Raw genomic sequence first — 16,800 nt, forward strand, 5'->3', positions numbered from 1 at the left:
TTACATTTTTATAGTCAGGATGTTAAATGGACTTAGTGTTTGACCCTTCTACATGCATTAAATCAGACATATCACCTGTATAAACAGTGCAATTACACTTACACTTAAGGAGCCTTATTACTAAACTTAAAAATGACCAGACCCTGCTTAGAAATAAAGCACTTTATTCATAGTCAATGAAATGGAAATATAAAGTGTGTATACATAATGCACAGAGTAGCAGATAACTGTCCAGCTCATGTCCTCAACCAGTCTAAAGGGTTTCTTTTCTACTGAGGATGTGTCAGCTGGTAATGTAGGCTCTCAGGTCACAGAAGTCATCCTGTGGATACTGAATCTTTCCTGATGCTGCTGTGTTGTCTTCAGACCATCACTTGGCAGAAGTACACACCTGTCCCACAATACCTAAATACTGTGAGGAGAGTCTTGTCGGTCTAGGTAAACCTCATTAAACATGACAGATTCAGTGATTAAACTATAATTTTTTGTCAGGATGCACAACTGCACATACATTTTGTCTTACAGGAGAAGCATGTATTTAACCTGGTATGTGGAAATTACTGTACTAATAAACATGGTTACAATATGTCGAGCAAATGTTAAATTTAAACTCTTTATAGTTAGCTAACTTACAACATCATCGATTGATTCCTCAGATCATCTAGTTTCATATGATAGGCCTACCAAATATATTCACTAGCTTTACAACTGGGTCCACTAACAGATTAAGCAGCGCTTAATAATATTTCAGACTGCAAATTCCATACAAAGACCAGGCAAGTCGATGTTACAGGGCTGACTTTAACAAGCTAGCTAAGTTAGCATCGCTGTTTGCCGTTAGCACGCTCTAAAAAGTAGCAAACTGTCCCTGCCACCATAACAACACAAAGCAAATTGTAAATGCACTGCAACAATGATGTTGAAAACATGAATGTAATTTATCTGACGACAAAGTCCTAATAATATCAACTCACCCGGAGGAAGGTCAAGTAGATTGTGCCAACCTTCTCTCTGAAACATTTGACAAGACTTCTTCTCAGTTTTCAGTTGACATCCATAAGTTAGCACCGGCACTACCATAAGTTACCGCCATCTCCTGAAGACTGCTGGGATCGTCACCTGAGTTACGAATTGCTTGTGACCACAAACGGCGCGGAAAAACTGTCTCAAAAGTACCCACACACATAGAAGGAGATTTATATATTTACATTGAAAAATACTAAGTTAATTTACAAATGATGAAATACAAGTTACAAATTAGATGCACGGACACAGATACACATTTGCGGATACAAATCGCTCTGCAATTATTTGTGAATTGTGTTTGCAGATACAAATCGCTCTGCATTAATTTGTAAATTGTGTTTGCAGATACAAGTCGCTCTGCATTCCTTTGTGAATTGTGTTTTACAAGACTTATGAGGCTGTTTTAGCACCATGTATCGGACTTAAGTTTACCAGAACACAAGGAGACGAAGAGTTCAGTTAAGCAAAGTTTACTGAGGCAAGCATAAGAGTTACAACACAATTGTGGGTTCACAAAACAGAGACTAAGTTTCCCTAGCGACAGACATCAAGTCAGAGCCGGTCAACCAAATTTTCCTCCGAATTATGAGCCCTGATCTGTTCTCTCCCCCAAGATTTTATCCTATCCTCACAGGGGGTGTCTTCTAGTTTCTAGACACAAACTGGTAGACACACACACCAAGGTCGGGTCTCTGTGTGGTGCAACTTCCTTGTCTTCTCTCGTAACTTCAACTGCCTTTCCTGTTTTTCTGCTTATCTGTCTGGTACACAATGCACTCTTATGCCATAAAAGGCTCAAATGTAGTTAAAGGCTTAATTTGAACTTTCTATGCGTCAGTGACATTTCCTTGAACCACTTCCTCAATGACTGCACACAGCTTCTTTTGCAACGTGCACAAATATAACTTTAACTGCTAATATTCTACATTAGTTACCTGTATGGTCAAACGGCTTGCCATGTGGCCTACCTGTCAAGATTCATAGGCCTACCTGTAGCCTAGTAGTTTAATTGACGGACGAGCTAGCGTTAAGTGACCACCACTGTTGCATGCATTTTTCAGTTAAAGGAGGCAGCGTTAATAGGTAAACCCTCACCCATTCCCAAAGAGTAGCCTAACATTTCTATTTAAATATGAAATTGAATTTAATTACCTTAAAAGCTGAAATATTAAGCGTTAAGTTAAATTTGTACCGACCTTAACGTTAGGGCTACATTTTGGACATGGCTATTATCGTTCGATGGATAGCGGTGACATTAAACCCTTTGTTTCTGGAAAATTAGCTTAAAGTTACAATCACATTGAGTGGAAACCAAAGTGTTTTTAATGCTTTGTAATATTACCATCATCGTAGTTTTCTCTAACAGGTTATTATTTAATTTAGGGTTATTTTTCTTAAGGTTTTATCACTTCTGACAAATCAGATGGCGCATCACTTGAGGAAACAATCCTCATGTTATCTCTTCACGTGCTCATTTACTGGATGTCACAGATGTGTGCGAGAAGCACCAAAATATGGCGCTATCATTTTCAACCAATGGGCTGGCCGTTTGTAACAGGTTGTAGCGGGCGTCACTGTGGCGGGAACGCGCATTCAAGACGGGAAAGCGGTTGAGGAGGCATCGGGATCGCGCTCATCTGTTTGCCTGGCAAATGCCTCCGGTGTAACAGGCCGATCATTATGGGAGAACCAGGATCCCGAAGCGGGATGGACCCTGACCCACCGACCGCTGCGCAGAGCTTATCGAGACGGTTTATACCGGGATAAAACATTGTGTGTGTCCAATAGCAAACAGCCCGTCAGTGAGCTACAGAGGAGGTGGTGTTTGCTGGGATTCAATCTGAGCCAGAGTCGCGGCTGGTAGCTTAACTAGGAGAGAGGGACGAGGAAGCTGGGAAGACAGCAGTTTACAATCTAACCGGATCCTGCGCGAAATTGCGAGAATAATGGATGGACTGTCGATTACAAGCTGGTCCGGTCAGCACAACCCTGTCAGAGCAGGGTGGGTTCATCCGGAGTGAAATCAGTCGGCTCTTATTTGTCGGCTTGTCCTCCGCCGGGAGGCGATGTCCACTTTCTGCCTAGACCTGCAGGCGTCCGCCGTGGTTTCAGCACCACAGGAGCTGGACAGCGACTGCATGGAGCCCCGGGACAGCCCCGCCGCTTATGAGCCCGGCGGCTTTCAGGGTCACCCGCTGCCGCACGCCGGGTCCGGAGGCCTCGGCATGGCCTTGGAGGAGGAACTGGCCATGCTTACCGGGGACCGGGACGACGAGGAGGAACTGTCGGACTTAGAGACGCCTGCGGTGGGGCAGAACGCAGACTTGCTGTCGCTCTTCCGTCAAAAGGAAAAAGACTTGGTTTTAGCTGCTAAACTCGGCAAAGCGCTGCTGGAGAGAAACCAAGACTTGACCAAGCAATATGAGAAAATGCACAAAGATCTCAACGAGAAATTAGAGGTAAACTAATTGAAGAAAATAAAATAAAATAGAAGTTTGAATGCTGCCTCCAGCCCTTGTTACTGGTTTGGCCTAATCCTTTAATCAAGTTTGAGCCTTCACAATGTAAACAAACTCAAAAGGATCATAACAAATGCTGCTCCACATTCAAGCTGCCAAAGACAGGGGGTTTCCTACCAAGGGAATCAAGCTTGATTCCCTTGGTAGGGCAGTATTGTATCTAATGTGCTATAAACTGGGACTAGTTACATAGGGTGAATTGAAACTTGCGGGTCATTCTAATCTAACGACAAAGTCAACTACGCTGTCTCTGTCATTACAGTGACCCACAGCCAAGCTGAAAAAGGTGTAGAATGGTCTGAGTTATTTCACCCATCGGGTTTTGTTCTTGTTGTTTTCAAAAATCCTTCACACAAGCCAACACGTGGCCTGAGAAAAACCACAAAGACTAATCCTGTGGCTGTCCAGGGCCTTCTGTATCTACTGTACATCTGTTCAGCCCTTTGATCCATATTCATCTTCATGTTGGAGCTCAGAGAAATAAGCTGCCTCTTAATATCAAATTTTACTTATCATTGATGTTGTTACAGTTCCTGGTACCCTATTTTAACAGCGCTTGATGTTGTTTTCTGAGGTTGTTTTGATTCTCTTTGATCCCTCCTTTTGTCCGGCCAAATACTCACACATGAAAATTGTGGCCACACAGATGCCAGCTGCTTCAGCCTTGGACATAGCCATAACAACAAACCCCTCCCCCCATCCCAACTCTGGCAACCGCTGGTGATGTGTGCATCTGTGTGCATCTGTCCACCGTTCATTGGCCTCTAGAGAAAAGAAAGAAGCATCCTATTATCTGAACTGTCACTCCCGGAGCTAAGGACACAACTGGTTCAGTTCAAAACTATATAACTATAGAACACTATACACTTTTATATCCCTGCCTGCACCAGATTAAACCGGTGCTTTCATTTTAGGCAATCAAAGTTGCAGTTCTTGCGACTTTTTTGCACTTGTTTGTCTTCAATTTCGGGTGTATGGTGCTAAAGTCAAACTTTCTTCAGTCTTAACATCATATGTTTTCTTATTAATGCTAAATGTATAGTAATGGCACAGTGACATCATCAGCACCACAAGGGAAATAAGTCTGACTTTTGCATAGATGGTAAAAGAGTTAGGAACTGCAATTTTGCCCCTCCTTGATCCTTAACTTTTTTTTTACTTTTAGTACAGTGACATTTTTCCCAAGGATTGAGTACATACTTTCTCAGTCTGTTGCAGCACCAGCATCTTTGTGAGGTATCTGACTTTGTCCCACCTTCAATGATTTCATTGGTGCTTATGTTCATAAGTAAGGGCAATACTGTACATCAAATTATGTTAATAATTATGTATTAAGGTTTAAACCATACCACCCTCTCTCCCCTTGTCCGCATGCAGCACTTGGAGCAGGAGAAGCATGAGTTGCGTAGGCGTCTGGAAAGTCGAGAGGGGGAGTGGGAGGGCCGTGTTGCCGAGCTGGAGACGGACGTCCAGCAGCTGCAGGGTGAGCTGGAGCGGCATCAGGTCCAGCTGAGAGAGGCTGACAGAGACAAGACCAAGTCCATCAGCGAGCTCTCCGAACAGAACCATAGACTGCTGGAGCAACTCAGTAGGGTGAGCAGCAGCAAGAGAGAGAGAGAGAGAGAGAGTGTGTGTGTGTGTGTGTGTGTGTGTGTGTGTGTGTGTGTGTGTGTGTGTGTGTGTGTGTGTGTACGTGCATGCGTGTGCTTCAGATGTGCCGCTTCAGGTAGGCTGGACCAATCTGTATGGACAATTTAATTAGTCTGGGTTTTAAGTCACTGAGTCACATGGTCCTAATGCTGCTTTTAGCAACCTTCCACCCAGTGTGTGTGTGTGTGTGTGTGTGTGTTCAGTATGTCAGACTGCCCTGGCCTCAGGGCAACTTAGTCCAGTTGAAGTCTGCCTGGCTGACATCACATGAGATGCTCAGCCAAGTGAAGTTTCATCATCCCTCAGGCATTATCTACCTCCATTCAGCCTGGCTCTGTCTAACTTCACCTGAATTGTGCTAACTCATCAAAATAAAAGTGGAGCTTTCGGGTCTCATGTTGAATAATTTAGAATGATTGGACTGCACACTTATGCAATAGCACTCTGCATATTGGCAGGTAATTTGAGTGCAGTTATTATGACAAGCAGAGTAGAAAATGTCCTTTATGAGATATTCAGATGGACAGATAGATAAAACCACACATACATCTAGCAGTGCTCAGGATTTTCATGAGGACTTGAGGCTATATCCTTGTTAATGTGAATTACTGGACACATGTCAGGAGAAACTGAGATTGGCAGTAGATGCAGATGGATGGGGCTAAGAGTGCTAGTGTTTGTAGCTACAGTGGATTAATGCCTTTCGTAAGAGTTTAGTACAACACCTCAGTCTGCTCTATCGACACAAAACACGACACTTTATCCATACAGATTGGCCACTTAGGTGTAACAATACAACGGCTCTGCAGTGAACTGTACCTTTGTGAAGCCTTCAATGTAAATCTTTAATAAGACAATGTAAGAGCAGTGTTTATTTTAGAGATGTTCCAATACTATTTTGTACTTCCCAATACCGATTTAGATACCTGAACTTGCGTATCAGCCGATCCGATACCAGTGAATTTTAAAATATATAATCTTGTTTATTATTTTGACAGCTGTATTCTACGATCCCTGTATGGATGGGATATGATTACTATCATTGTTGTATGGCCTGGCTCAGGTTTAACCCTTTGTAAAACATGAACAAATACATACAGAGAATGACAGTGACAGTCAGTCACAATGAGAACATAAATAAACTATTTAACAGTATATTTATATACTATATAGTATATTTTCTTCCGGGCTTAGTTGCGTGGTGTTAGAAAAATACTTTTTCTCTGATTAGTATTAAAACTGTTTGCATTATAACAAAACAAAACACAGTTGCTGCTGTCGCCATGTGGTATCTGGGAGCCACTGTCTTGTGTGTGATGCTGAGGAAAGAACAGGCGCTCCTTGACTGAGATAACTGACAGCATCGACTCTTTATCATGACTATAGAGTTTTATCACATTCTACGTTGTATTACAAAAGCTGTTGTAGAAAGCTTCAGTCAGTCACTCTGTACTCTGCTGTGAGTGCTGTAAACTGACTCGACTTGCAAGTAAACAAACTTTAATATAACTTCAGTGGTTCCGTCTATCCTTTGATAATGTAAATTATTCTAACACGTGGTATTGGATTGGTGGATAGGCTCACATTCTCGCTGATACTGACACCATTTTAGGCTGTATCGGAGGCACCGATACTGGCATCGGTATTGGAACAACTGTAGTTTATTTAACTATATAACTTTTTTTGTAATCTTTGAGACTATAGTCTAAGACAATTGTATGATTGACCTGGATTATACCCTTGGTTTTCTTGTTAATTTGTCCACGTTGTGTCCCTTCTGTGGTAGGGATGTAATGATACATCGCACAATTCAATACGATTCACAATATTAAATTGACGATATGATTTTCTCAAGTTTTTTTTTAACAGAATGAGCTGCAGACAAATGACTGAAAAATAATCATTTATTTATATAAAATGTGCAAAACAACATATGTGTCCTCTTGTCAAACTGAACTGTGCAACTGAACTGAAATTGTATAAAACGACATCTTACACAACTAAGTGACGTCTTTAAAATCAAAAGTACATTACACCCTTTTTAAAAATTGCATCGCAATTCTTTATTTCTTATTTTTTCATCTCAAACAGTTGTAATCGTCACACATTTATAACCGATTTTAATCAATTCATGATTCATCGTTACATCCTCATTTAATAGTGGCTTCATTTCAATGTTGTCGCTATATATTATGTCATATTTCCCAAACTGTGTGGTTGAGAAGCTACATATCACTCCAACACACTTTACAATTGATATGGCACAGGGATGAGCTTGCTTTCCAAGAGCAGGACTACGCCATGCTGCCTAGCCTGTCAGAGTCATATACCGTATACACCTGTAAGACCATTATAGCAACTTCGAGTAAGGGCTGTAAACAGAGGCATCACAGTATGGTCAGCTGCCAGGTAGGCTAGCAGTAGGTGCCAAGGCTATTTCAGGATGCCCTAGAGCTGTGCATACAAAGGTTGACGTGCCTGTACAGGTGCTTTGATATCCCCGTCAGCAGTTGTATCTATGGTGACGCTGACACTGTGTTGTTCCCCTTCCTGGGAGAAGATAGGATCTGCTGCCAGCCACACGCTGTTCAGGGAGGAGAAGGCTCTGTGTGGCTGATTTTAACCCCCAGCTCGACGCTGTGCAGAGCAGCTGTCCTTCTCATCTTAATCAGATTAAATCAGTATCCTGCACCATCTTGCCCCAACCCCATCATCACATTGCAATCAAGGACTGCCCTGGACTGGCCAGTCGCTATGGATCTAAGCAAGAGCAGGCACTTAGCATAATTAAACTGCATTCAATTTAATTGAAACCTGGGTGTGGGAATCTATAAAGTTATTCCCTGAAAGTGGTATATTGTGTTTTAGGGGGGAGCATATATTGTGGTCCTTGTGACTCAGTGAAATGTATGAGACTTAATTGACTGCATCGATCCAGATCCACGATTCAATGAATTGGGCATGCAGAGGAAGACCTGCTGGGTAATAGAATAAACAAGGTCAGCCACAGTGCTCACTTTCTCTCTCGCTTTATCCTTCTCCGTCTCTCTGTCCTTCCTGCTTTCTTTTTTCTTTTCTTATTAGGCACTGCTGTGTCTAAGTCATGTTAACTGTTTACAGCTCTGAGTGAATGGAGGGAATGTAAAACTACCCTGAGGAAACCCTGCAGAAGGAAGGTCACTGGAGACCTGCTATTTTCATCTGCCCTCCCTGTTTCTCATAATAGTTAACTCTTTAATCGGAATAGTCTGATTATGATCTAAACTGGGCCGGATGTTGCTTCCTGTAAGAATAGCACATTTTACGACCGTACGGCATGCCTGCTAAAAATCACATTTTAGCGGTATAGGGGTAATCGGACAATAGACACCTATTGAGGACAAGGCTCCTATCTGACAGAACAACCACATCTACAGCCTCTGGGTTTACAGTAACACACAAACAGGGGGGGGGGGGTCTAATAAACCAGCTTGTGGCTGCCATTGCTACACCACAGTAAACATACTGTGTTCATCATGACTGTGGATGACTTAATAATCAATGAGCAAACAAATGAATACATTTTATTTGATAAGTCATCAGAAATGAATATAAGTAGACGTAAAGACATCATTTATTTTATTTCCAGATAACCAACATTTTAAAATGTATTCAATTATTTTGCATTTCATTTATTTTAAATCAGCTATTTATAATTATTTCAGCATCTATGTATGCATATATTTATTTATTGATGAATAAGTCCTCCGTATATATATATATAACTGCCAGTGATTTCTAAAGCAAACCTTGCAGCCAAAGATTAAAATAATAAAAACCGTGCATTGCCTTCCTAAGAATTTAAGAATCAGTGTCTGCAGTGGGATGACCTTGAGAAGGCATAGGAAGTGATGTCAGTCACAGGGTAAAAGACAGCGCTGAGGGGGATTAGGCTATAATCTGTGCTAATAGCCTTGCCATATGCATTCAGTCAGGAACCAAAACAACTTCAGTCCATACTCCATACTTAATTAATAACAGCAGGTTACTAAGATATTTGGACAAAGAAGATCTAAAAATGTAGTCCCCGGCTCGTCACATCTTATCCTGGGCGGACACAAACACCCCCTGTTGTTATTCCACTTTTGGGTGTGCGTGTGTGCATGTGTAAGTGAATATTCCAATACCGGGTGATAAAACTCTACATCTTATTCAATACACTCAGAGAAAATAGGTTCCTATTGATCCAGGAGTAGAGCCTAGGAGGTGTGTGCTGGTCTGTATGGGTCTTGGGTGTGAGAACGGCCAATCTCCTCAGGCCTAATCTGATCAGAGTGAGCCAGCAGGAAGGGGACCTTTCTCTGATTACATTACCACACATGATCAGAGAAGGCTGGGGATGCACTGACTCCAGTATATGTGTCTAACTGCATGTTTTATGGCCTTGATCAATTCTACTTCCCTCAACCTCTAGAATGTACTTAATTAAATGTTGACAGCAGCCTCCAGTGACTCATCAATTTTGGTTATTTAAAGGAGAAAGACGAGTGCTTAGGGACCGTCTACAAACTACAACACCGAAAAAAGATACAACAAAAATATGTATTAATTTAATGATTAAATAAGGTAGTGTCTCCAAACTTACCTCAATTATAACTTGTCTCCTGCTAGTTGTACTACAGCACTTGCTTTTAAAAAAAATAATTGGTGTTGTAGTTTGTAGACGGTCCCTCAGACCTCGTCTTGCCATCTCACCACCGGAACACCGGAACTAAACAGAGGTATGAATTAGCAGAACTTTTATGCATTTCTTTCACATCTACTGCAGCCACATTCACTGTGTTCACTCGGAAGGAATCTGTTCACATGGCTAGGCACAATATCTCGAACATGTTAAGAGGCTAAAAGCACGTTTAAAGTGATGGTTCGGAGTAATTTACCCTAGGGTCCTTTGCACCATGACCTCGAGCCAAACACCCCCCAAGAAGCTTTTTTCACCTGGGTCTAACACTGGGCGAGTTAGCGTAGAGTAGCGTTAGCCGCTGAGTAGCTTAGTGCGGGGCTAATGGACCCACGTTTGTATCTCTTAAATGACCCCACTAATAATGCCCGAAATGATACCAAAGGTCTACACTAGTATATATAGGTTATGCTCTCATAAAACGATGGATTGGAAAGTTTGTAAGTACACCAGAAGTTTATGAACACTTGCCTGCTCTCTTCTGCTCTCTGTTGCTGTTGTGGCGTCCGGCGACTTTCCCACGCAGAAACTCGAGCAAAGATAATTACCTCTTCTGAAGAGTCCATTGTGTTTTTTTTTAATCCTCCGTGTCCTCTGTGGCTACTAGCAACTGTGTGGGGCAGGGGTAGGGGCGGCGCGCGGTCACAGAAGGCTTGTATCATGTGGACGTGCCGGCAGTGTTGTTGTCTTTACTTAGAATTGCTCACGGGGGCAGCAGAAACCACGCACTATAGCTTTAAGAAGCAAGGTGTAGTGTTTAAAATGACAAGGGCAGAACGTATGCATCCTATGTTGTGTCTGGTCTCATCAGTACAGTATGTCCACATCACACTCTGCACAGGATTCAGTTTCACTCCTCCTTTTACAACCTCTAGCCAGCGTTGAACGCAGCCCCTGGGCATCTGTCCAGCCATCAGCTTTGTTCAGTCACTGGAGTGCATAACGTCCTTCCATTAGCCCAAGGTGGCTGTTGCTCTCAGGATCAGCTCTCTGATTGGCACGTGTAGTCACTCTCTGTATTTGTTATGCAACCGTTTTGGGGTTGCCCATCCTCCATAAGTCTAGACAAGGTAGGGCTCTGTGAAAGTGACTAAGGAAAATACCAGAAGCTTTGAGACCACTATTCGCATCTCCACCAATCCCACTTTTCCCTGGTTGCTATGCCAACCAGAGTGACATGCAAATTGAAACTGCATGTGTTGTTACCATGGGAATGTGCTCTACAGAATGGCACGAGGACACAGCTAGTTTGATGCTAGTTTGCGTCACCGAAGACCTGTGATGCACCTGCAGTCACATATGCTAGATCATGTTCCACAGCCACAGACAGCCAGCAACTGAATCAACAGGAGCGATCTACGCTTTTCAAGTGTCAGCCTTCCTCCGAAAAGGGCATGTACGTATTTACTCACAGAAATGTCAAAGTAAAGACGCTGTAAAGAAACACATCTCTCTGCTGAGCCCTACTTTGCTGTCCTGGATTCCGTCACAGCAGTCTGATATGCCCTTGTTTGTCCTGCCATGCTGATAATGCCTGATCTGGGATCTGAGCAATGTGTGTGCAGATTTAGTGAGGCTCTGCAAATCAGGCAGTCTGTGGTCAATCCTGTGGTTTTTCGACATGATCTCAATCTGTCAGCATATGGGGCCAGTGGGTCCGATGTCACTTTACCACTTTGACCTGCCGCTGCACTGGCCTTCACTGACTGTACAGCTGTTTCCCACCCAGAGGAGACAGGATCATGCAGCTGTCAGCTGGTACATAGAAATTCACATCTGGCATTATATTGAGAGGTAGTACCAGAAATGGTTTACATTGTTTAGTTTTCTAAAAACACCATATTTTTGTCGTACTGCACATTGCACATTGCAAACAGTGAAAAGAGGAGCTACAGCTCCTCTTTTCACCCTGTGTGTTGAGCTCTCTGTTTTAGCTACAGAGTGAGGCATCAAACTTCTTTTCCATCTTTGTTGGGAATTGCACATGCTCAGTAGCTAGGGAAGGACTACTAGCCAGTCAGAAGCAGAGTATGAGGGTGTGCCATGCCAGCAGCTAGGCGATATATATATAAAAGATATATAACATAATAAAGGAAAGGGAAAAAAACAAAAAGCATAATGTGAGCACGTTAAGTCCACAGCAGTTGGTTTTTCATACAAAGACACTTTGTTAAGTTAGAATTTTGAGGAGTTTATCAGGTTGATAACTTTTAAAGAAAAAAAATGTCATGGGATAGACATGCAGTATTTACATTCTAATTTCCAGTGATTGCATATTTCAACAGTTAAATAGATGAATAAATGTTGCTGATTTAAATCCAGCTCTGTGTCATGGCAGTATGGGCAGTGTGTTTAGATGAACCGTGTATGGCTTCCTTCATGGTGCATGGAGCTCAGAGCAGAACAAGGTCTGCCGAGATCGGCTGGATGACCCAAAACGACCAATTTCTGTCAAAAATATTTCCTTTAAGTCTCAAAAGATAGGTCAACTTTTTCATCAAATACATTTCTAGAACAATATCAAGCCATTGCTCTTTTCTTAGAGGATCAGCTTTATACCGATGCCTTTTCTTTTGCCAAGTATCTCTTCCTTGTGAAACCTTTGCAGTGTTCCCTTGGTAGCACAGCTCTTTGGAATGGCATATCCGTCAGTGTCTTGTATGGTTAGTTTTACCATTCATATCTCTGTGCAGATTGGTCCTCAAGTCAAAAAGACAATAATCACGCCAGCAACAGCCTGTTCACCCTGTTGCAGTCTGGCAAGCGATACAGTAGTAGCCAGTGCCGTAGCACCAGACTACAGAGCAGCTTCTTTTCTCAGTCTGTGAGACTCCTTAACTCATCCTCCGTACTCCACCATAAACAAAATAGTTTTTTGTCTTAGTTTATTCTTGTGCAGCATAAATGGACTACAACTTGTAGTTCATTGTGCAACCCTGTGTTGTAGAATGACAATACATACAGTACAGGCCAAAAGTTTGGACACACCTTCTCATTCAATGCGTTTTTTTATTTATTTTCATGACTATTTACATTGTAGATTCTCACTGAAGGCATCAAAACTATGAATGAACACATATGGAATTATGTACTTAACAAAAAAGTGTGAAATAACTGAAAACATGTCTTATATTTTAGATTCTTCAAAGTAGCCACCCTTTGCTTTTTTTTATTAATAAGGGAAATAATTCCACTAATTAACCCTGACAAAGCACACCTGTGAAGTGAAAACCATTTCAGGTGACTACCTCATGAAGCTCATTGAGAGAAAACCAAGGGGTTGCAGAGTTATCAAAAATGTGTTCATTCATAGTTTTGATGCCTTCAGTGAGAATCTACAATGTAAATAGTCATGGAAATAAAGAAACACATTGAATGCGAAGGTGTGTCCAAACTTTTGGCCTGTACTATATAATAATGATTGTAATCAGCCTTGAATCTTGATTAAGTAGTGATACTTAGTGTTGTCTGTGTTACTGTAATATAGCAAGATAATAGAAATATAATACAGCATGTAATGTAGTAAGACAGTATAACATATTGACATAATATAGTATGATATGGGACGGTAGAGCAGTGGTTCCCAAAGTGGGGTCCGGGTCCTTGTGGGGGGGTTCCAGGGGGTCCCCAGCAAAAAGGGGAATCATTCATGTATTTTCACTATAATTCCATCCATAAGTAACACAATGACAGAATGTATAACTAACTTGCCAATGGATTTCTAACACTTTCTGTAATAAAACATTATATAATTTCACCACTGTCTTTATGGTCATTATACAAAACAGTCATGTCATTATTATGCTATGGCCATATATTTCGTTTTTAGTGCTGTGTGCCTTTGGGATGCTTAACATGTGTAGTCCTGTCTGGAATAAACACTGGGAGGTGCGTGATTAATTCAGTTATTGTACTTTGCAGAATATATGACTTCTACTATTGTATTTGTTGTATCTGTTGAGCCTCCTCACATCTCTCTTTGAGCTTCTTGAAATGAGGCAGCAGTGTGTAGTGCCACCTAGAGGCTGTACTTCAGATGGATATTAGTCATCTCAATTTTCACTCACCACCCAGTGATTGAAAGACTAACCAGAATAATAAAAAATAATAATAATTATGATTTGAACTCAAATATTTGGGGGGATTCGCTTAGAGTTGAGGACTGTTTGCCACAGTAAAATAATTTAAAAAATAATTTGTATTCAATGTGCAGCTGCCTTCCTTACATGTTTTTGACATATTTACTATATATTTAGTGTCCTCAGTAAGCTGTAAGTAGTGAGTGGTTTTAAGGACTTTGCTGTTGCCATGGCAGTGATAATAATGCAAACAGTAGCTTCCTGAGTGCAGCGCTATCCCAATGAAGCTCAGCCAGGCACCGTGTGGCCTGATCCCACCTGTCCAATAAGTGACGATAAGATAACTGATGCACTGAGTCTGCAGCTGGGCTGGATTGCACAAATACTGAGCAGTTGACTATTTAAAGGTTATGACATTTAAAATTGGGCTTTCAGAGGAACAGCTATTAAATGCACCATGTACAGGAACAGAATGGGGAGGGCTGGTTTACAAGTAACTCTTATGTCAGTAACACTGAGTACATACTAGTGAACCATGTCAGTGTCAGAGGCGTAACTATCGGTAAGCAGGGTAAGCGGTGCTTATCAGGGGCCCGCATCACCGGAAGATATTGATTGACAGCCGGGGCCCCCTATCCCATTTTCATTACTCGCGACAATCCCAGCAGTCCCACGTGCAGCCACTGACCAAGCGGGAGTGAGAACGGGTCAAATTAATTTCCTCGTTTCTGTTATGAAGACGAGACTTGTGTGTGACTCGAACATCTCACATTTACCAACAAAAAGTACAGAGAAAGACCGTGCAAAACATTTCAGACCGTCCTGCCATTGTGTATACATTTTAACATCAATGTACGCTGTAATGATTTTTCACTATAAAGTCACTGAAGCGGCTGCTGTTTTAATACTGTCTGCTCTCTGCAGCGGGCAGGGCTGCTGCTCCATATCCCCCACGACTGATGCACGCACACACACACACACACACACACACACACACACACACACACACACACACACACACACACACACACACACACACACAATCACACACAGTGGATGCAGGAAAAAATGCAGATGAGACGACACAATGACCTAAATTGAGGACAGCTATGCTCGTTATTGTAAGTGCAATGATAAGTTAAAGTCCAATAATTACTTTATCAAACCGTATGTGTGTGTGTGTGTGTGTGTGTGTGTGTGTGTGTGTGTGTGTGTGTGTGTGTGTGTGTGTGTGTGTGTGTGTGTGTGTGTGTGGCCAGGATAGGAAATTAACTAACAATGGAAAGATCAACAAGCCACTGACAGTGACATATATGTTCATATTTGATTCATTCAATAAATTATTTTTTGTCTTAAATCCACCAGCCATTTTCATATTATACCAACATTTGCAGCATCCTGAGCCTTTTTGGTAAGGTTCCTAGGAAATCTCAGCCCAGAGTAATTAATTAATAGTAATAATTATTATTCTCCCCAAAACAAGTTTCCTTTTTATTTTTAAAGAACTATACAAAAAAAATTGCAACTTTTTTTGCAACTTTCACTGTCTTCTGCAACTTCATTGCAACAAACAATACAAAAGACATTGTATTGTAATTTTTTACAAAAGCTCCCGTGAAATCAGGCATTTTGGGCCAAAAAAATAAAAAAAAAAGGCCCGCGAAATCATGGAAGGACTGCCCTTGTGTGTTTTTTCATGTGTTATGGTGCGCATTCACCAGTGTTTTTTGTTGTTGTGGTGCGCGTAGGCTACTCTTGATTTTGTCAGTCATCTCATCTCTTATATGCTGTGTCTCTATGATCCTATCCTGTCCTATTCATGGTAGCCTACTCGAGGACATTGCTCTGTCATCACGTGCTGTAGTAGGGGGGCCCGCCTTGATAATCCTGCAAAGGGTCCCGGTGTTGGCTCGTTACGCCACTGGTCAGTGTGTTTATGCATGTCTACGTGTGTGTGTCTGTGTGTGCTTAGACTTGCTATCAGACAATGAGTATCTTGGTATACTGCTATACAATCTTTGTAATTGAACTGAGCAGTTATTATATAACACTTTAACAATGTGTTGTTATGTCAGCATCCACATAAACAATAATTAAAAGAGAACACAACCAATTTTACAGATCTTCTGCATATGTGAAAAGAGTTATAAAAAGCCTTTAGTTTCTCCAGAGGGAGCTGTGTAAAGTCTGAAAAAAGGCAGTGTCAGTTTAGTCTCACATTGCCCGACCTTCCTCCACAGCGCTGCGGAGGAGGGTCTGGCTAGTCCACACAGCATTCCTGGATGGGAGAAAAACGTGCTCTGGTTTATTGGCATTTCTTTAAACCAATCACAATTGTCATGGGCGGCGCTAAGTGCCGGACGGAGCCATGCAAAATAGCCTCGGGAAGGAACTTGTTTTGGTGGAACATGTACGTTCCAAAGTTGTTTTAGTCGTGCAACAGAAAACTCAGATTGGACAGATAGTCTAGCTAGCTGTCTGGATTTACCCTGCAGAGATCTGAGGAGCAGTCCTCATAAATAGACCAGAGTTTAAACTTCCAACACAAAGAAAGCGGAAGGTAACGGACATCCAGCCGAAAGGAGTGTCATCTGGTTGAATATCCGGTGGCAATGGAGCAATCCTGAGTGGACTGTTTCAAATTGAACAAACTGTGGTTGTGACTCAAAAAGAAGATGCTACACTAGTCACTATAACGCACAAGAATCTTTGACTGAACTGTCAGTGGTCGACTTGCATTGTGTCAATTTTGACAAACCATCACGAATGCTGTGCTGAATCAAGTACTTTTAAGAGTTTTTAAGAG

The 16,800-nt window shown here is 41.8% G+C and overlaps 1 protein-coding gene across 2 annotated transcripts in view; it reads left to right on the forward strand.

Moving 5' to 3' along the window:
- The first annotated feature begins 2,631 nt into the window (after nt 1-2,631).
- The window catches only part of bicdl1 (BICD family like cargo adaptor 1), a 31,627-nt gene continuing 17,458 nt past the window's right edge, over nt 2,632-16,800 (forward strand). The window contains exons 1-2 of one of the 2 annotated variants that reach the window (XM_039803058.1): nt 2,632-3,485; nt 4,923-5,138. In XM_039803058.1, the coding sequence (XP_039658992.1) occupies nt 3,093-3,485; nt 4,923-5,138 (609 nt within the window). In that variant the 5' untranslated portion in view covers nt 2,632-3,092. The remainder of the gene's footprint in view (nt 3,486-4,922; nt 5,139-16,800) is intronic. The other variant, XM_039803057.1, reaches the window with a different exon arrangement.

Source organism: Perca fluviatilis, chromosome 6, assembly GCF_010015445.1.
Source record: "Perca fluviatilis chromosome 6, GENO_Pfluv_1.0, whole genome shotgun sequence".
NCBI lineage: Eukaryota > Metazoa > Chordata > Actinopteri > Perciformes > Percidae > Perca > Perca fluviatilis.